The 22,400-nt window shown below is 37.7% G+C and overlaps 1 protein-coding gene and 1 long non-coding RNA gene across 2 annotated transcripts; one reads left to right on the top strand and one right to left on the bottom strand.

Moving 5' to 3' along the window:
• Window positions 1–6,050: 6,050 nt before the first annotated feature.
• LOC107770894 (ATP-dependent Clp protease proteolytic subunit 2, mitochondrial) lies at window positions 6,051–17,318 on the bottom strand. The gene is made up of 3 exons (XM_016590224.2): window positions 16,942–17,318; window positions 15,902–16,328; window positions 6,051–6,349 (listed from the first exon to the last, which is right to left on the bottom strand). Exons 1-2 carry the CDS (start codon window positions 17,234–17,236, stop codon window positions 15,910–15,912), a joined length of 714 nt encoding a protein of 237 aa, XP_016445710.1. The 5' UTR covers window positions 17,237–17,318; the 3' UTR covers window positions 6,051–6,349; window positions 15,902–15,909.
• On the top strand, window positions 8,693–14,601 carry LOC107770895 (uncharacterized). The gene is made up of 2 exons (XR_012700168.1): window positions 8,693–13,948; window positions 14,041–14,601. It is a non-coding gene; the product is annotated as an uncharacterized LOC107770895 (long non-coding RNA).
• Window positions 17,319–22,400: the final 5,082 nt, after the last annotated feature.

Genomic DNA, 22,400 nt, shown 5'->3' on the forward strand with positions numbered 1-22,400 from the left:
AGCTGCTAGCTTAAGTTACAGACTTAGCATTTGCTCAACACTGATTTTGAATCTCCTTATGCTATGATAGGTTGAGTTGACTTATTTGAAGTGTTGATTGGAAGGTATTAAGGACTCGACGTGATTAAGGTATGTTAAGGCACTTCCTTATTTCTTTTGGCATGATCTAAAGTGAAACGAACATAAATGATACACTATTTCATGACGGATCTACTCCTAGCAACTAAGGTTATCCATGTTATTCTTTCCTTATAAAGTTATTCTAAGCATGTATGTATGATGCTTGAATTCTATTGAGGTTCATATTGATATGATGTCCATAACGTTAATAGAAGGTGCAACGACTATACGTCACTCCGAAAGGTTTAGAACATGATTCCACGAGTCCAACATGCATTATATATATGTATCTACTTTACTTTATCGAGTCGTGCTATAGTTGGTCGGGTATGGCACCTATTGTGCAACCACTGATCAGTTGGGTTTTACCGAGCTCCACGTGGTCGGGTATGATTCTACCGAGCCTTATAATGGTTGGGTACGTTTTTACCGAGTCTTCTTCGAGGCCGGGTATGATATGATGATGATGATGATGATGATGCCCACATAGGTGTATGTTATTAAAAGTTTATGTATATATATGTATCATGCATTTCATGTCAGTATCCCTTTGAGGCACTCAGATGTTATAGGTTGTATCTCTTATATCTCTATTTACATTATTGTTCTTATTTATGCTTTCTTGCCTTACATAATCGGTACTTTATTCATACTAACATCCCTTTGCCTGGGGACGCTGTGTTTCAAGCCCGCAGGTATCGATAGACATATTGACAGTCCTCATAGTAGGCTATCAGCTTAGCGGAAGGTGTTGGTGCACTCTACTTGCTCCGAAGTTGCCTATTTGGTCAGTATGATTTGGACATGTATTGATTAGTATGGCAGGGCCCTATCCCGACCTTTATGTTGTTTATGTACTCTTAGAGGCTTGTAGATGGATGTCATGTATATGGATACTTGTATCACCTCGTCAGCCTATGTTTTGAGTATACAAATAAGTATGTTGGCCTTATAGGCCCATATGTCAAATGTATAAGTTTCTATATCATGTTGGGTCGTCCTATGTCTAGCACTCCCTTATGTTTTATTCTGGTTATCTCATGATGTCCCTTCTGGCCCATTTACCCATGATGGTGTGATATGAAAGATATGTTACGTTGGCACTCAGTTGAGTAAGGTACCGGGTGCCCATCGCAGCCCTTCGATTTGGGTCGTGACACGACATTTATCACTACCTCTGAGACCGCTAAGTAGATCAGTAGTTGTGCACCTTCCTCCGATTTTGACAGTAATGGAGGACTTGACCAATACCTTTTCAAATCCTTCAAAGCCTACTGACATTTTGGAGTCCGTTCGATGTTGTTCGTATTTTTGAGTAGTAAAAAGAAATGATGGCATTTTTCTGAAGATCGAGAAATGAATCTGCTCAAAGTAGCCAGTCTCCCTGTTAACCTTTGAACCTCTTTCACACTTGGTAGCTGGTCTGGGATGTCTTCGATGGCTTTAATTTTATCGGGGTTAACCTCGATCCCCCTTTGTGACACAAGGAGCGGGGTTAAGCTTCATGTTGTGCTTCCTTAAGATGTCAAAGGTTTCTCGCAGGTGTTTAAGATGATCACCTGCGTTCAAAGACTTAACCAGCATAGCATATATGTAAACTTCCATGGTCCTCCCTATTTGTTTCTCGAATATTTTGTTTACGAGCCGCTGATAAGTGGCTTCGGCGTTCTTTAGCCCGAAAGGCATCATATTATAGCAATATGTGCCAAAATTCGTGATGAACGAAGTTTTTTCCTGATCCTCCGAGTTCATCTTGATTTGTTTGTACCAGGAGTAAGCATCGAGGAAACTCATTTACTCGTGCCCGACCGTCGTATAAATCATTTGATCAATATTTGGCAATGGGAACGAGTCTTTTAGGCACGCCTTATTTAAATCCTTATAGTCTACGCACATGCGAAATTTATTATTCTTCTTTGGAACTACTACTACTATGTTATCTACCAGTCGGGATACTTTACCTCTCGGATTGAACCAATATCAAGCAATCGAGTTACCTCTTCTGTGATGAATTTGTTTTTGACCTCGGCAATAGGACATTTTTCTATATTACCGGAAAGATGTTAGGATCCAGGTTTAGTTTGTACACGACCACTTCTGGCGGGATACCTATCATATCCGCATGCGACCATGCAAAACAATCAACGTTAAATTTAAGGAATTCGATAAATCCATCCCTGACCTCGGGTTTTAGTCCTATCCCTATGTGGAACTTCCTCTCCAAGAACTTTTCGAACAATGCGACTTGCTCAACTTCTTCTGCTGTGGATTTTTTTGCGTCCATTTCTTCTAGTACCAGGAAATATCTCGGTACTTGATAGGATTCTGATGACTCCCCCCCTGGTTGACTTCGTTCGGCTATGATGCATGCTCTTTCACTTTGCTACTTGAAACTGAGATCACGTTCATCTCCCTTGCTGCCGTTACCACCTCTTATTTGTTTAATTCCCTCGGGAGTTGGGAATTTCAATAATTGATGATATGTTGGCGGCACAACCTTCATCTCGTGCAACCACGATCTCCCCAGGATAATATTATAGCCCATATTGTCATCCACCACCTTGAAAAGGGTCATCTTCATCACCCCCTCGGCATTTGTGGGCAGCATGATCTCCTCGGGTTGTCACAGTTGCTAAGTTGAACCCAGCGAGGAGTTTTGTGGCCGGAATGATACTTCTGGTGAGCTTGGTTTGCTCCAGCACTCTCCAATGAATTATATTGGCAGAACTTCCTAGGTCCACCAAAACACGTTTAATCTTAAAATCTAAGACATTTAAAGAAATTACCAATGCATTATTGTGTGGCAGCAGTAGTCCTTTATGTCTTTCTCCGTAAAAGTAAAGTCGTCCTCAATGACTTCCCGGAGTCTCTTACTGTGGATCACTGATACCTTCATCTTTTTTATCGCCGAAAATGTCGCATCATTAATCTCGTTCCCCCAAAAAATTATGTTGATCGTCAAATGTGGAGGATTTTCTCCTACTTTTGAAGGTTCCACGTTATCCCGATTGTGGCCGTAATTGTTTTTAGCCCGATAACTTAAGAATTCTCTGAGATTGCTATTTTTTAGTAATGTCGCCACTTCCTCGCACAGATGTCGGCAATCCTCTGTCTGGTGGTCGTTGGTCAATTGGTATTCGCACCACAAATTAGGATCACCTTGACTAGGATCGGATCTCATTGTCTTCGGGAACCGTGCTTCTTTAATGTTCCTCATAGCCGATACTAGCTCCACTACACTGACGTTGAAGTTGTATTCGGAAAGCTTGGGATAGGAGGAATCTAGGGAATCTGATAACTTCTTGTCCTGCAATGACCTGTTATTTCAGCCACGATCAGCTCTCCTATCAGTAGCGAATCTATTCGCCGATCGGAAACCTTTACCACGTCCTTCGGCCCTTTCATAGGGCAAAAATCGACCTCTTGAAGACCGTCGATCTGTGTCGAAATCATCCTTTGACTTAGCTTTATTCTTCTCCCGGTCCCGACCCTTGGTTGATGTCGGGAAACTGAGCTGATCATCCTTAATTTTTATTTTTTACTCGTATCGGTTGTGAACATCTGCCCACATTATTGCCTAGAACTCGAGCAGATTTTCTTTCAATTTTCGGGAAGTGCAGAAACTTCTCGGATTCAGATCTTTAGTGAATGCTTCATCTGCTCACTCGTCTGGTACGGACCAGAGTAGCATCCTTTCTTTTTGGAATCTGGTCACGAACTCCCGCAGCAATTCAGACTCTCCTTGTGCAATCCTAAATATGTCGGCCTTTCGGGCATGTACCTTCCCGGTCCCGGCATGGACCTTCATGAAAGGAGCTGTGAGCATCTCGAAGGAATCTACAAAGTGCTCGAGCAAAAGCGAATACCATGTCAGGGCCCCCTTCGTGAGGGTCTCCCCGAATTTCTTCAGTAAGACTGACTCAATCTCATGGGGAGCTAAATCGTTCCCCTTCACCGTCATTATATAGGTGGTGATATGCTCCTGAGGATCCGAAGTCCCATTATATTTTGGCATGTCTGGCATTTTGAACGACTTCGGAATCAACTCTGGTGTCGCGCTTGGTTTGAACGGAAACTGGGTGTACTTCTTTGAGTTCGGTCCTTTCAACACTGGTGATGCGCCTGGAATTTGATCCATTTGGGCATTTATTTTGCTCATAAACCGCATGTGTTCGGTTTTAAAGGGATCATTCTCGTTGTTGCTACCGGATCCACTACCGTCCCCCCGGCCCCGTCGAAGTTGACTTCGCCCCTCGGGTTGTTGTTATCGACCCTCTGCGTTGTTTGATTTGCGGTAGCACTGGGAGGAACTAGACCTCATCCATTCGCGTTGTTGGAAGCACCTGACAACGCCTGCTTCAACTCCGTCATGACCTGATCCTATCGTGAGAGATGGCCCATAATGGCTTTTTGTTGCTCTCTCAAGATTCTTACTGTTTCAACGACGTGCTCGTCTTCAGCATCATCAGGAGTTGCTTCTCGAACATGACGCGGATATTGCGCACCGTGGACCGGCGATACCTCATCCCACTCGTTACAGGTATCACTGATTGAATCTCCGTGCTGAAGCTGATTTCCTTGGGCCTCAACATTGTGTGCGATGTTGACATCGTTATCTGTATTTTCTATGATTTTTGCTAAGAACAAATAATCAAACGAGTTAGTAATAGATGCAAGGATCAACTCAATCACAACTGTCTAAGCTCCACGGTGGGCACCAAATTGTTTACCCATAAAACGGTATAATTAAATTTATACGTGGTTTATAGACAAGTGAATCAATTTGACCTTAAAATGATAGATAAATTAAACAAGAATGTCAGACTTAACCTTGAAATCGAGATAAAAGTACAGAAATCTTGGTTCCGGGAGCAGAGCTTCCGAAGGCAGTAAGAACAATATTAATGAGCAAAAGGATAAAATAGTATTAAGCTTTTGAGCAAAGTATAGTACTAGCTTGTTAGAAAATTCGTGTCCTTACAATAGTTGTTGAGATCTCTATTTATAGTGGTGCCTAGGGAACAAGGTCCTTTGATCAAGTCTTTATAAAATGACAATTATGAGGGCTATTGAAGAATGTGTGACTGTAGGCAGTGAATGTCATATTGTCTGTAACGGACTATATACTTAATGCTATAAAATATTCTCCATTAAATGCTACCAGGTGACAAACATTTATTTCGCCTTCATGAACACCACTCCCTTTGAGAACAAACAAGATCATTGCCTTCAGACGTGATTGACTTCTATCTCCAGCTCTACGTGTCGCTTTATCATGCGAGTATTTAATATGAACATATTTTACCCTATACATAGGATTCGTTCATCTTCCGTACGGCTTCAGATGCAACTGCTATAACCTTGCACACAAACTTCTAAGAATTAATCACTTGTCTTTATTTTAATCATTGTTCAACTGTAGGTGCTTCAATATCCTTCTTGTTGCCTTTAAAGACCTCCCCAAGAACTCATGCAATAGCTTCAATTAAAGTTTTCTAAGAATCCGAAGGGTTTGATCAGCTTGCATCGACACCCTCCCATTCATAGCACCTTTGTCCTGATTGATTGAAACTTGAACTCCATATTGCTGCCTTCCTTTAATTAGCCCTTGCACTAGTACGACAATTTCTTTATTCTGTTGTATCTTGCTCCAAAACAAAAATAACCTCTTCAACTCGAGGAAAACGTTTTCCTTTATCGTTTCATTTTTTAACGCAGGGAAAAGAGTACAAATTAGTTGCTTAAAGCTAAAAGTGGTATTTAATTTTGCCTGCATTGTTTTGAATGACAGTAGATCATTATTCTTCTGCACTGTCTAAATGGGTTTGAACAAAGAGAAATATTCAAATAAATACATCCATAAGCAACGACTTCAATTTAACAAATATGCCATATAAACTGATCGACGCAGGAATCACAACAAGCTAGCTTCCAGTACACACCAAAGTTCTTTTTATGAAAAGAAGCGTTAAATAACATCTCGGCCGAGTATAAGAAAAATTTATCATGAGTAGCTACAAATAATATCTATAGCATATAAGCTCAAAGTGAAAATCCTAACACGAATTTTATGCAACAAGTCTTCCCCGCTTCTACACAAAAAATGAACAATGATTTATGTTGCTGAAAATCATCCTTCTTATTACTAGTCGAAGAAAACACTGATGTCAGTCTCCATAAGCAAAATGTCCCATGAAAGTTCTCAAATATCAACTCAGGATCCAGATCCCTACATCCAAATGAAAAAGATTGTGAGTTTCTCAGGCAACATATTCAGCTACAGAAGGCACTGGAACAGAACTACTTTCATGTTTCTAGTTGAATAATCGATAAACGAAATGCAGCAAAAGGAGATCAAATACAAATTATCTTCTGCAGCCTTTTATCTTTTTCTTTTACGTGTCTGGGAGAGGGGTTGATACTTTGCAGCATCTGAACTAAAAAGAAACGACTTAAGTGAAGCAAGAACATTCATGGAGAGGTCAAGGAGAGATCCACTGTGAAGTTGATATACTCAAAACATGACACGCGAAATGAGATGTACTTTCAAATATGAGTTCGTTCCGTTAACATAAAGAATACCAGTTTCCAGAATAATCATTTATCATCATTTTAATCACACTAACACGACGGGATTGATTTTCCAAAATCAAGTGAAGAGAGGAAAGCAACCTCAGCCTTCACTAATACACATTGATCTGCTTACAATTCAAGCAGCTGAATCGAGGCCTGAGGAGGCTTTGAAGTGCTAGCAGCAGGCACTTATTTGTATAACTATTATCAGGCAAACAAATATATTTAAAAAGAGAGTGAACTATCTTAAGTCTGCCTGCTAGTGCGCAAATCTTAATGTAAAATCTAGTTCAAGCTTTTCCAGCAAAAAGGATTTAATGTAAAATTTGAAAAGATCAAGTCAAAATAATATGACACATAAGTGTTCTTTAATTGATCAGAAAACCTTACAGAGTGCATGACCAGTCTTCAATAATTAGAGAAGACTTTTGTGGCCCCAAAGACTTTCAAAGACAGAAAACTATCCAAGCCTATGAGATTATAAGGCCAAAACTTGGTAAGCTGGACCCACTATTCAACATAAAGTGGACTTGTTAACACTCAAGTTTCATCATCCTAAAAGGTCAATGCGTCAGAAGCCACAATTCACTGGAACTATCGACTACTCTACTCTGGCAGAAATATCAGTTTAACCTAAGATAGGTAATAGGTTTACAACATCACCAAGCAAATCCTGCACAGTTGCTTCCTTATCTTTTATACAAGGGAATTTTCGGTTCCACCTATTCAGCAGCAACTATTTAGGTGGGGATTCAAAATTGGAGTTAAAAGATGCATCTAATTTACAACTCCCCAGTACAGCTCCCTTTCTGCTCCTTCCGATCAAGTGCACATTTTTCAAAAACTGAGTTGTACAGAAAATTTGAAAAAAAATCAGAATTCTCACGAATATATCAGTATACTTTCTTTAGGATTGGCAACATGACAAACTTAAATATGACCTGGATTTGAACCAACCACATTGCATAAAGCTCCTCACTCCAAAAAGAAACCTTAACACAAAATTGAGCATCAACATTTCGTATTCGTGCATCCATATATTCTATCTCCTCTCTAAAGATATTATTCTCAGAATATTCAATTTCAAAACCTACAGCTGGAAGGCTTTCATACCTAAGATAAACTCCTGCATCCATAAATGGAGCTTCGGCAGACTGAAAGCCACTAACAATGAAGAGAGTAATCTTTTCAGCTGAAGTCAATTCAAGGTATTAACCGATACCTGAAGTGTGCCTCTTAGTTCCATATATCGATAAACAGTTACCAGTCTGCAAATATGTGCTAAGAGAAATGGACCGCAAGTAAAGTGGATATCACAGTGCTCAAGTTTCATCAATTTTCAACTGCCACTGGTAGAAAGAGTGATTTCTCGTCCCAATAGCCACTTATTCTCAAACAATTAAAACCAAAATGTTCCCTGGGACGACTTCGATTTGCCCTTTATCTTTTTGTTTGTGTATCCTTCTTTTTATAGGAAAGTTCCTTCTTTTTTAAACAACCGAGTAATCCCCGAGGGCAATTGAGGCGCGGTTCAAAAACTCGGTAGTAATAGGTCTGCCCCTCTGCCCTTCTCTCCACTTAAATTCCAGGATTTTTGTTTGTGACAGGTCCGCACCTCTGACGTATGCCTAACTCACACATCACGTGTTGTGCTCTTATCACTAGACCAAAGCCCTTGGGCTGCTGCCACTGGATCCTTTCACAGGTCATCTTCAAGTTTTCCTGTCAAAATAACTAGTACTTGCCTTTTACGTCCAATATGACTATGAATGGCAGTAATTCCATGAAGAAACTAATTGATTTGCAATAACCAAGATAAACATCCTCGGTTAACAAATTAGAAATAAAACAAATAGAGCTCTAGAAACCAGGACAGCAGTTCCTTTGGCATCTGTTGATGCTATCCCAGGAAACACCTTTCAGCTTTAAATCGTTGGAATAGTAAGACATGACAATGATTTTAATTACTTATCCCCCCCACCCCCCCACCACCGGGAAACATAGCACAATGGTTTTATCTTATTTGGAAGTTATCCTCATACATGTGCAGGACCAGCTTTCAACCAAAAGTATCATGTTAATGTCCCTAGCAATGTTTGTAAAAGCATTTATGAAAGTTGTGACTGTCTGGTGCATTTGAAACTGCCACTAGGGTGGGAATGCTGAGGTATAAAACTCATGTTTTACTGGTATTAAATTTTGGTATTAAGATTGCTGGCAGCAAGGAGATACCTTCGCTGTTGTGAGAAAATAAGAAACAGAATAGATATTGATGTCTTTACATGATGAATACAATGCATAACTATTTAAAGGTGATAAATATTTTGTCCAATGTGAATAAATCTAAGACTTTAACTCTTCTAACTCCCTACTCTGACACGTCCATCAAAATGTGATTTTGTTTATTTCGAAAACAAAGTAAATATTGCCGGAAAACATGCTAGAAAGTCACCGGAAAAAAAGTTCCTGATGCCAGAACCTTGTCAAAAGAATTGCTCCTAGACAACGGCTGGGAATAAAGACAGCACCGTCTGAACGATTATCAGAAAGAGGTTTACCGGCACCAAGAGATATGACGCCATTAGAGTAGTTGCAGAAAAGAAGCATGGTAAACAGGTCGTCATGAAGAAGTGTTTCAGAAGCAGTCGCCTCAAAAAGGCACAGTGCTGCTAGAGCGATGACAAAAGAGGTGTGGTGCAACCATAAGATTGCAGCAAAGAGGTATGGAAAGTGGAGCTGGTACAGAAACAATGCACAGTCTCGCCAAAGCAGTCATCACAAAGAAGGAAGAAAAAAATTGACTGAACAGGCAACATGAGGCCGATAGACGGAAGTTACTTGACTCTCTACCAAAATCATAGAACTCTAATATGATATGAGAAACTGATAAGAGAAGAAATATACTGATGACTTGATAATATGATGAATGCACGAGACGCATATTATAGGTGTTAGACACGAGACATACATTGTCCAATGCGGGAAAGTATCACAATACATTCGATGTTTATCCAAATATGAGAATATTAAACTCAAGAGCTCAATTCTTCCAACACTTCACTGTGACTCTAAAATTCAACATTCTAATGCATGTATAAATTGTTCAAATACAAAAAGGACTATGCAATGTAACATACCTATACAAACTGAGAAGCTATCTAACAATTTACAAGAAACCATACGATATTCCAGAAAAACGTCTAGCGATCCTTGAGTACAAAATTCAAAACCATGTTTTCCCATGAAATCAACTATTAAAAGTTTGATTGTTGTTTCCACCCCCAGAGCACCAAACTGGACAAGAATGAATGATTTGGTAGGTCGATAAATGTTATGTTAAGATTGTGTATGACTTTGTATGATTTAGTAGATAGGAATTAAATGGGTTAAGTGCAACTGTAATTGTATTATAACACTATAAATTCTGATGATGCTCAAAGAACAAAACATAACCTCCAATTTATCTTCTTTCTCTTTTATGTCTTTACACTCTTTTATTTCTTTACACGGTATCAGAGCCCCTGTGACTGTTCCGGCAGCTTTTCCAACAAATATTCGGGGTCTTTTTTCCGGCAGCCACTATTCCAGTAACCGTTTAAGGATGCGCACATCTTTCACCTCTTTCTTTTCTACCACAATACTTTGAATCCTTGGCTTAGATATTTTTTAAGCAAACTAATGAGAGAGAGGTGATTCCTCAATCACAGGTGACATCAAACCTCTTTTTCCATCTATCTCAAGTTCGCCAACTATTACCAATGTGAAACTGCAAGGTAGTGGTAATTATATGTCTTGGTCAGCCTCGGTCGAGTTATAGTTTATGGGCCAAGGCTACAATGATCACTTAGTTAAGAATGCAAGTGATATCGTTGCCACAGAGAGGGCTCATTGGAAAAAAATGGATGCACAGCTGTGCAGCATAACTTGTGGAATCCTTTTGACCCTAAATTGCTTAACTTATTTCAATCTTATAATACTTGTTGCAAGATTTGGGCCATGCTAAAACTATACACATAAAAGATTTGCAACATATATATAAAGAAGTTTCAGATATTGTTCACCTCCAGCAGAACCATCAAGATATTGTAAGTTATTTAGGGCAAGAAATCCTAAAAGATGAGTTTGATGCTTCACGCCATTATCCGGTAACACATCACTGCGCAAGAACAACAAGAAGGATAAAAATGGTCTTGGCATTAATAGGGCTTCGATCTGATCTTGACTTTGTAAGGGATCAGATTCTAATAAGTTTGACCATTCATTCTCTGGAGGAAGCATTTGTCCTCTTATTGTGTGTTTCTTCAAAAACAATTAAACTAATGAAGTTGAAACATCTGCATTAGTGGTACAAATGGAAATGCACAGGGATAAAAAAATTCTTAAAAAGGGAGAGAGAAAGGACCTAGACCTCATTGAACCCACTCTAACAATAAAGAAAAGGAAAAGAAAAAAAATAGAAAGAAAAGAAAAATACATAAGTGGATAAAAAGATAATAAAACACTTTAAAATATCAAAGAGCAGGAATTTGGAAGACTTTTAACCCTTGCATGCATTTTTTGGGGCTGGTAACTTGTTTTTCCAATGAAAAATGATAGATGAGGTGTGTAAAAGGAGGCATGCAGAGAAAATGTGTAACAGGGATTTTTCGCGTAACAGTGTTATTAAAAGCGCTCGCTTCTCGCTTTAAGCGATGAAGCGACGCGAGGCGCAGGGTTAGCGCTTTTCTGTTAAAAAGGCGACTCACATTCAAAAAGCGTGCGCTTTTCTCGCTTAAGCGAGAAGCGAGCCGGTAGAAAAAGCGAGAAAAAAGCGTGCTTAAGCGAGCAGAAGGCATCAGCTAGGGCTTTTTTAAAAAAATTTGGCAAATAAACCATCTGTTACCAAAACATATGCTCTTCAAGGACTTCTTCTCCAGCAACGACCACTGCTGCTCCAACGACTTCTTCTCCAGATCTCGGTAAGCTTCTTCTTCTTCTGTTCTTCTTCTTATTCTGTTCTTCTTCTTATTATGTTCTTCTTCTTCTTCTGTTATTTTTCTTCTGTTCTTCTTTCAATTTTTTTCACTTTTTAAGCGCTCATTTCTTGCCCTAAACGACTTCTTCTTCTGTTATTAAAAGTGCTCTGTTTTATGCTGCTTTATGCTCTGTTTTCTGCAATTTATCAGTGAACTAATTGTTTTTTTTGTTGTTGATTGTAGTAAATTTAATTTGATTATTCAATGGCATCAAGCCAAAAAAGAGATCCAGCTTAGGCGTATGGAGTTGCAGTTGGCAATAATAACTCAAAAGTGCAATGTATCTTTTGTCAAAAAATTTATAACGGTGGAATACATCGTCACAAGAGACATCTAATCGGTGGTTTTAGAGATGTCAAAGAATGTCCAAGTGTTCCGGATACTATTAAGAAAGAAATGAGAGAGTATGTTGAGAAAAAAAAATGAGTTAAAAATCCAATGAGCCATGGAGCATCTATGATTAATCTTCTTGATGAAGATAGTCAAATGGATGAGGATGACGTTGAAGTCAATAATATAATGAGGCCATCTCCCTCTAAATCTCAAAGAAAGAATTCAACAAGTGGAAGTGGATCATCCACTGTCGGTAGCAATGTGAAAGGTCCTCTTAATCTTTTCTTCTCACAAAAACAAAATGAAAAGAGAAAGGGTGAAGCTATTGACTTAGATTCTTGTAGGAAGAGTTTAAGGGAGCATGTTGTAGATGCTTTTGCAAGGTGGATGTATGATGCGGGGCTCCCTTTTAATTCTGTGAATCACACCGATAGTTTTGGTGAATTCATTGAGGCCGTAGGCCAATATGGCCCAGGAATGAAGCCCCCTACCTATCACGAAGTAAGAGTTCCTTGTCTAAAAAAGGAGGTGGAGAAGACAACAAGATTGTCGAGGAGCATAAGGCGCAATGGAAAATTTATGGTTGTTCCATTATGATGGACAAATGGACTGCAAAAAATGGAAAAATGGTCATTAATGTTTTGGTGAATTCTCTGAGAGGTAGTATGTTTCTTGAATCTTATGATGCTAGTGACTCCTCAACCAATTCCAATAAAATGTTCAACTTGTTTGAGAAGACAATATTTAAAGTTGGACCGGAAAATGTGGTTCAAGTTGTTACTGATAACGCAAGTGAGAATAAAAAAGCGGGTGACATGTTGAAAGGAGTTTTCCCAAATATTTATTGGACTCCTTGTGCTGCACATTGTATCAACTTGGTGTTTGGTGACATTTTCAAGTTAGCCCCATATTCTATCGGTGAACAAGTGGTTCTTATTTTCTATTTTAAGTTTTTAACCTTCATGTTAATTGCTTATACTTATTAACTATGAAATTTGACTTCCTACAGTTTTTGCTAAGGCAATCAAGATACATTCTTACATTAGTCAAAGGCCGTTGTTGTTGAACATGATGAGAAGATACACAAAACAAAGAAATTTGGTGAAATCGGCTAAGACAAGATTCGCAACAGCTATCTTGACCTTGCATAGCTTTTACCTACAAAAGCAAAATTTGCGAACCTTGTTCTTGTCAACCGAATGGAGTGAGAGTATCTATGCAAAGGAAGCTCTTGGGAAAGAAGTTGCGAGATTTATTATTGGTCCATATTTTTGGAATGACACTGTTCAAGCACTTAAAGTTGGTAATCCTTTGGTTATTGTACTTTGTTTGGTGGATGGGGAAAAAAAACACCAATGGGATACATTTATGAAGCCATGGATAGAGCTAAAGAAGCTATTGAGAAGGCATTTGATCATGATAGGAGGAAATATGAGAGAGTGTTTGAAATCATTGATAAAAGGTGGGATGATCAGCTTCATCAACCTTTACATGCAGCAGGGCATATTTTGAAACCCGGATTGTTTTACACAAACAATGAGAACAAAACTTTAGATTTAAACATTTGGAAGGGGTATCATGCATGTGTTGCGAAGTTGGTGCCAGATGAAGCGATGCAAGATAGGGCAAGAGCTTGGTGTGTATATGCAAGCCGATGGAATTCTTGGATTAGCTTCGGCCATTAGAGGCAGAACCAAATTGGCACCAAGTGAGCAACTTTTTTCAATTATTTTACTCTTTAGAGCTTTAACTTTCAAGTTATTAACTTCTAAAATAATACTTCTACAGTTGAATAGTGGATGCAATTTGGTTATGAAGTTCCAAACTTGCAACAATTTGCTATTAGAGTTCAAAGCTTAACTTGTAGCTCATCCGGATGCGAGAGAAATTGGAGTATTTATGAACATGTGAGAAGCTATATTACATTATTACTAAATTAAAGTTTATCTCAATTGTCCTAAGTACTCCTCTTAATTACTTTCTACATCTTATTATGCAGATTCATACTAAGAAGAGGAACAGGCTTGAGCTAAAGAAACTCAATGATCTCGTGTTCGTAAAATATAATAGAACATTGGCTCGTCGTTACAAAGCTCGCAATATCATTGATCCAATTTTATTGGATAACATTGATGAAGCAAATGAATGGTTAACCGGAGGCCCCGAAAATCATGAAGAAGAAGAAGTGTTTGAAGGAGAAGGTCTCACTTTTGGTCATGTTGCTATGGCAAGTGGAGTTGAAGAGAATGTTTATGGTTTTAGGGGAAGTACTTTAAGGACCAAAGAAAGAGTATCTCCAAGTACAAGTACATGTACAAGTAGAACCCTAATTAATGAAGCCTCTGATGAAGAAGATGACCAATATAATAACTCGAACATGATGACACTTCAAGAGTTTGGAGATCTTGTTGAAGAATAGGATGTTGCTCCTTTTGTGATTTTGTTTTGCATTTGCTTAATATGTTATGACTTTTGAGGATTATTCACTATCTAGTTTTAGTATCTATTATTTGCTTCTTGATTCAAGAATTGAAACATTTGCTTAATATGTTATTTTTAATGAGTTCTTAGCCATTTATCTATGCCTATTTTATTTTTTTTATTTATGTGTTAAATTGCGCTTCACAGCAAAAAAGCTCGCGCTTCGCTTCTCGCTTCTGTGAAGTGAGGCCTCGTCGCTAATCCTTTGGAATGACACTGTTCAAGCACTTAAAGTTGGTAATCCTTTGGTTATTGTACTTTGTTTGGTGGATGGGGAAAAAAAACACCAATGGGATACATTTATGAAGCCATGGATAGAGCTAAAGAAGCTATTGAGAAGGCATTTGATCATGATAGGAGGAAATATGAGAGAGTGTTTGAAATCATTGATAAAAGGTGGGATGATTAGCTTCATCAACCTTTACATGCAGCAGGGCATATTTTGAAACCCAGATTGTTTTACACAAACAATGAGAACAAAACTTTAGATTTAAACATTTGGAAGGGGTATCATGCATGTGTTGCGAAGTTGGTGCCAGATGAAGCGATGCAAGATAGGGCAAGAGCTTGGTGTGTATATGCAAGCCGATGGAATTCTTGGATTAGCTACATACCTGTTCAACATTTACTGTTGCATAAGCACAAGAAACGTTTTCTCATTTACCTTACAGAAAAAGAATGACAACTCAAACCTGATTCTTTCCCTTAGACAAATCTGAGCAAGGAAAGGATTCTAATGGAAGGAAAAAGAATTCAGTTAAGCAAATTGCTAAGAATTTTCTATCGGGTGTCTTCAAGGAAACAATTTTTAAGATTTTCAGTATCATCTAAGACTTGTCATATTAGTCCAAAACTAACTGAAGGGCATAGGCAAAAATGCAGTAGCCCTCAGTACTGTTAGACTGAATACACAACAGTGATTTTAGGCTTAAAGAATGTACTTAAGAGAACCTTGTGTCTTATACCTATAATCATCATAGTATACATCTCATTTTTACTTGTCTATCTTATATTGCATTTCATAAACTTAATAAAGTCAAAAGTGAGAAAACAAAGAACTGAGACATTAACTCATAACACAAGTACTTACACCAGTAAGTAAACCTGAGAATTTCTAAGCGATTGTTACAAAGACAACATTATCCTTTCCACATACATCAGTTATACACGCAGCATAAACACAAAGATATACAAGCATAAAAGTACATCGCAGATGCATTGTTTTCCTTTTCGATAGGTGATTTTTATATGTTTTATCCAAATATTACCTAGAAAACTACAATCACTATTATAGGCTCTAGCCTTTTACTCTCTCTTGTTGCATGTGTGTATGTGTGTCTGCGCGTTTACAAATTTGGGAAGAAAAGCTTCAGTCTTACCACAAATTCTAACTTGAACTTTTATCTTTGGCCTCATTAGCGATAGCATCAGTTACCAGAGCCATTGGTCTTTGATCAATAACCTCATCAATTATTCCAAACTCCTTGGCTTCTTCAGCGGTCATGAAATAATCCCTATCCATATTCTTCTGAATTATTTCCACTGGTTGTCCCGTATGCTTGGAGTATAGTTGGTTCAGTGCATCCCATACCCGAACAATCTGTTTTGTGTGAATTGTCATATCTTTAGCTTGCCCACTATATCCACCAGAAGGCTGATGAATCATGATTGTAGCATTAGGAAGAGATCGTCTCTCACCCTTGGCACCAGCAGCTAAGAGAAGGGATGCCATTGAAGCTGCTTGACCTAGACATATAGTATTAATTGGAGATCGAATGTACTGCATTGTATCGTAGATAGCAAGACCTATACAAAAGAACAGGAGAAAGTTACGACAGGAGCACAATGACATGGTTCTGAGTTTACATTCAAACACAATCAGCATACTCCAAGAATGAGCTACCAAATCTCATCATGATAAGTAAATATAAAGGTTAACCGAAAGGTGAAAAACATAATCTTAACTTCTATCATAAATTGAACTGAATGCACCACACACAGCAAAATGCAGACTGCCAAGCCTACTTATTATCATGTGAAGAAAATAGAGACAAACAAAACCACCAAAATAAAAGTATTTGTCAAGCTTTATTCATAGAAACAGAGAGCTAGTTATTAATCATTTCGCCCTTGATAATCACAATACCAAAATCCAAATAGGATAAAATGTACAACATTTAGGTGCATATATTGACACTATTACCTTTTCTTTTCCTCATCATATTGAAAATTGAACTCTATTTAAAGTTAGTCATTGGCCAGAGTATGTCACTCCAAAATGACATCCGACAAAAGGGGTTATGTTAGCAAGTAGTTTTCAAATATGCAAAATATAATCAACTAAAACAAAAGAAAATCTTGTTTTTAGATGAGAAATGGAAAAAAAAAAAAAAAAAAACGCACACACAGAAACACTAACCGGCAGTGACGGCGCCACCGGGAGAATTGAGGTACATGTGAATAGGCTTGGATGGATTCTCGGACTCTAGGAAAAGAAGCTGAGCAACGACAACATGGGAAGTATCATCGTTAATGTGTCCATTGATGCAAATGATGCGCTCTTTGAGCAGCCTTGAGAATATGTCATAAGCCCTCTCTCCACGGGAAGAGTGCTCTATCACCATCGGTATTAGCCCGTACCATCTCCTACTATTTGGATTCAAAGGCCTTCTGCTAATTCCATTCCAAAGTTTGTGAGCAATTAGGCTGCGCATCGTTCTTTCGCTGGGATTTGGGATTGAAACCTCAGTGGATTTTGGATTGGGATACGAAGAGTGAAGTGTGGGGTTTTACGTAATTTAGAGGGTTATAAGCTGGTTGGATGTTAATTGTGAGGGTGTTTGGTTAACCTTTAACCTGGTTAAACTAGCTTATAAGTAATTTTTGGTTTGTTGTTAAATTAAAAGTGCTTATAAGTTAAGTGCGCCAAAAGTCATAAGTTGGTGTCCCTTAAGTTATCAAATTTCAGCTTATAAACACTTTAGGTTTGACCAAAATATTTACTATTCTATCCCTAAAATACTTCTTTTTAAAACAAAACTCTTCGTAGCCCAATTCTTCAATTGCTTATTATTAATTTCAGTACTTTTATCCAAACACATAACTGCTTATTTTTTAAATCAGTTTCAGCACTTAAAAGTGCTTTTCAGCACCTATTGCTTATCAACTACTCTAACTCAGCTAAGACAAACGGGCTATGTGTTCTTACTTTAAATACAAAGTTATTAACTTTTATAAATAGTACCACTTTTAATTTCCTCTTCTTTTTTTAATTATTAAATAATTTTTATTTTATCTTTTATCCTACCTTTTTATATAATAATTTTATCTCGTACCTTATTTTTTCTTTATAATATTGCAGGTTTATTCTTTATATTATTGGTGCATGACATCATAAAACGTTAGCAAACAATACAATAACAAACAATACAATCTATTTAAACATTGTATATATCAAAACGATATAATATAATACGATATATTATGAAACAATACGTAACAACCATCCAAACAAGTTGTAACAGCTTGTTTGGTAAACACCCAAAGTACTTATAAGTCAATTACTTATAAGCTAAAACAAACCATAAGTCATAAGTTGATCATCCCAAACTTACGATTTTTCAGCTTATAAGCACTTTTAGTTTTACCAAGAATTTTACTAGTTTATACTTAATAATATTTTTAATTCACAAAATACATTTCCCAAAACAAATTTCCTAACTTTTCTTCATTCCATATTCTTTATTCATCCTTTTCTTTACAAAGAATTTTTTTAATTTATAATATTTGTAAGGTTTTAAAGGGTATTTTGGTTATTTTAATAAAAGAACAGCTTATCAGTACTTTTTTTACCAAATATATCAACTGCGTATTATTATTTGTTTCAACACTTCTATCCAAACACGTAAATGCTTATTTAAAAAAAATCAGTTTCAACACTTATAAATATTTTTCAACACTTCAGGCTTATCAACTATTTACAATCAGCTAATCGAAACGGGCTTTAACAATTTTTGGTTAGGCGTTTAAATAAGTCACAATATTTTGCTCTTGAACTTAGTAATTTGATAGCCTCATGCTTTGGATGCTCATGTGGTCGTGAGAGGGGAAAAAATTAAAAATTAGTTTCCAAGTTAAGTATTTTTCAACTATTAATCCTGTCAAGACCCGAAATCCAACTAGTCGTGATGGCACCTAACCCGACCTGCTAGGTAAGCCAAATGAAATTCAATAAAACACAAATGAGTCAATGATTAAAATAACTGAACTTCTATACAAACTCTCACGGATTGGTAGTACAAGTCATGAGCTACTAAGACTTAGATTTGCAAATATGGTATGAAAATAAATACAACATCTATTTAGAATATATATAAATAGAATTTAAAATCTAATACTATCAACGACATGTGGTAGCTATACCCAGAAAGCAGGTACATCTTCAATGCCGTCTTCCGCCATACACATCACTATCAGCTACAAGATGTGCACGTAAGGTGCAGAAGTGTGGTGGGAGTACAACCGACCCCATATACTCAATAAGTAACAAATCTCACCTCAGGTTGAAAGCAGTGACGAGCTCGGAAGAAGGTCAATGCCTGACATCAATAGCCAATAACAACTCGTAATAATATAATGAGGACAACAAGGTAAATAACTCAAGAGATATTATGTTCAGCTCGTTCATAGTTAAGGAAAAGTAGACATGCTTTTCAAGTATAACAATCAAAATCCAAATCTTACCACTGAAAATGAACTAAACATGAGTTTATCAAAAGAACTATGTTTCTCTAATTTTCCAACATCAAATAAGAATTTTCATTTACTAGTAGCATGATGAAAAATTACGTCTCTATGCCTACATGTCAATATACATGCCAAGTAAATTATATCCCAGTGAAATCATCAGGTACACTCACTCTTAGCATACTCAAGGTGCTTGTCTCAAATGCCCATCACCATCACACGCACAATCACTCAGCATTGTATAGGTGTCTAGCTAAAAAGCCTCTCACCAAAGTACATGTATATATCATTGTGCCTACGCACACTACTGGCATGTCAGAATCCGGAAGGGCGGATTCTGCCCAAGCGCTAATTAAAAGCAATATGGAAAGTTGTGGTGTGCAACTCGATCCAAATAATAATCAATAGCCAATAAGGCATGTTGCGGCATTCCATATATCACTCAATAACCAGTAATGCTTGTTTCGGCATGCAATCCAATCCATATATCACTCAATAGCCAATAAGACATGTTGCGGCGTGCAACCCGATCCATATAACTCTCATAACACGACTCTAAGGCCCACATCAGTCAACAAACCTCTCAAGTCTCAAGGGCTCACAATCTCATAGAACTCAGACCAAACAGTACCACATATGGAAAACAACAACATGTATGATGTAGCAAATAATTAATGTACAACGATTGAGACATGACATGCAAATGAGGAATCATGACTGAGTAAATAACCGCAATTACAACATACAACTCAAAACAACAAGAATAACCCCAACAACATCTTAACCAAATAAGTACATAACCGAAACATGATTTTTAACATGAATCATAACTCAAATAATCAAGTGAGTAAAACGACACAACTCCCGGATTAACCATTTAATCAATAACAATCATTTTTAAGCCTTTAATTAATCAGATATCTCATAATGTAAGTCTAAATGAACAGTGCAGAATAAATACATAAGTCCGACATCGGGGTGTCACAAGTCACGAGCATCTACTAAGGTCTGAAAATATACTAAAAGCAATCTAAGGGATACAAAAGGGAGAAGAGCAGGGCTGCGAACGTCGGACAACTACCTTGCTAACTCTAATGACTCTGCCACTAAGCAATCAGCACCCGCTACCGAGTTCAGAAATACCTGAATCTGCACACAATGTGTAGGGAGTAATGTGAGTACGCCAACTCAGTAAGTAATAAAAGTAAATGAAAGTTGAGCAATAAGAAAACACGTAAACCACATCAAAACGCTATAACAAATGCAGGCCATTTTTAACACAGTACAGAAATCATTTACTTTGTAAAAATCATGCTCAGTTTCAGTAAAAACCTTTTAAAACAACTTTCAATAGTTTCATACGAGTGATAAAACAGTGAGTAAAAATTATAGAAACATGAACAGCCCCTCGGGCAAACCATGTACCATAAACCGCCCCTCGGGCATAATATTAATAGAATCAACCCTTCGAGCTACCTCACAATCACTCGTAATCAGCCCCTCAGGCATAACATGGATCAAGAACATCCCCTCGGGCAACAATATGAAACAACAACAGCCGTCGAACTACATCATATCACTCACACTGGGTACCCGCGCTCACTGGGGATGTACAGACTCCGGGAGGGGCCCCTTACGACCTAAGCGCAATAACAAGCCATCTCATGGCATAATCAAACAGGCTCTCGGCCTCATATCAAGCCACCTCGTGGCATAACCAATCAGGCCCTCGGCCTCAAAATTATGAATCAGTATAACACTGTTGCGGCGCGCAGCCCAATCCCACAGTATCATCACAACACAGGCCCTCGGCCTCTCAGTCAGAAATTTCTCAAGCCGCTCGGGCAACAGTAAAACATGATGCTCAGCCCAAAATATCATTTAAAAAATCAAAATGGAATAAATATGGTTGAGTTATAAAAACAGTAGAATACAGCATGACTGAGTACAAATATGAAGTCCAAAACAGTAAGGAATAGTAGGGGTGGGCATATATCAGGTAAAACTGATAACCCGAACTGTTAATTATTTATTAGGTTATCGGTATTGGGTTATTAGGTTAACGGTTTAGTAATGGGTTAAATTTTTTTTATTGGGTTATCGGTTCGGGCTCGGTTTGGCAATTATGTTATTGGGTAAAATCGATAACCCAATAAGGATTAACTAATTTACTAGGTTACCCTTAAGTATATACATACTAGGGTTTCATAATTCATAGTTCACTCTTTGATTTCCCTATTCTTTCTTAGTTTCTCCGCTTCACGCCCTCATCAGTAAGTCTGTCAAGACTCAGGCCAGCTCAGTCGCATCACGCTCTCACTAGTCATCCCGTCAAGACTCAGGCCGGCATCAGTCGCATTTCTCAGCTTTTTTCTTCCACTCTTCAGTCGCATCTTCACTTCATTTCTCAGATCCATCAGATTCTTCAGTCGCATCTTCACTTCACTCTTCATCGCATTTCTCAACCACATTCTTCAGATTCATCTTGATTCTCCGTGTAAGTTTTTAGTTGCTTCATCTTCATTTTTTTCTTAGTTTGTTTGAAAGCATTCTGGCTCTGGATTTTTCTTAGTTTGTTTGAAAGCTAAAGTGAGATTTGTCATGTGCTTTAATTGTTGAGCTGTAACAAAGTTATCCTGTGTCAGTTGTTATAAAATTTGTATTTTATAACTAATAAACTTTTTAATCTATATATATAATTATGTACTAGAGTAAAAAAGTAGATATCAATGTATAAAGAGTTACTGCTAGTCGTTTGAACAAAGAAGATCTTAAGAACACTGATTTTACCGAAACTATTTTATACATTGAAAATCTTTATAACCAATAGGCAAAACCAATAATATTCATAACCGAACTGACCGATGCCCACCCCTAAGGAATAGTAGTAAAAATCCCCTAAGGGTCCAAAACAGTTGGCACGGGGCCCAAATATGACATTCAGCCCAAAACATGGTAATAATTTCCAAAACACAATGATATCAAATAATTCTCAATCAAATACGCGACTTAACAGTCATACGGGACAGACTAGTCACAATCCCCAACGATGCACGACCCTACGCTCGTCATATAGCGTGTGCGTCACCTCAAAGTGGCACACCGATGTGAAATCTGGGTTTCATACCCTCA

Source organism: Nicotiana tabacum, chromosome 16 (genome assembly GCF_000715075.1).
Source record: "Nicotiana tabacum cultivar K326 chromosome 16, ASM71507v2, whole genome shotgun sequence".
Classification (NCBI taxonomy): Eukaryota; Viridiplantae; Streptophyta; class Magnoliopsida; order Solanales; family Solanaceae; genus Nicotiana; species Nicotiana tabacum.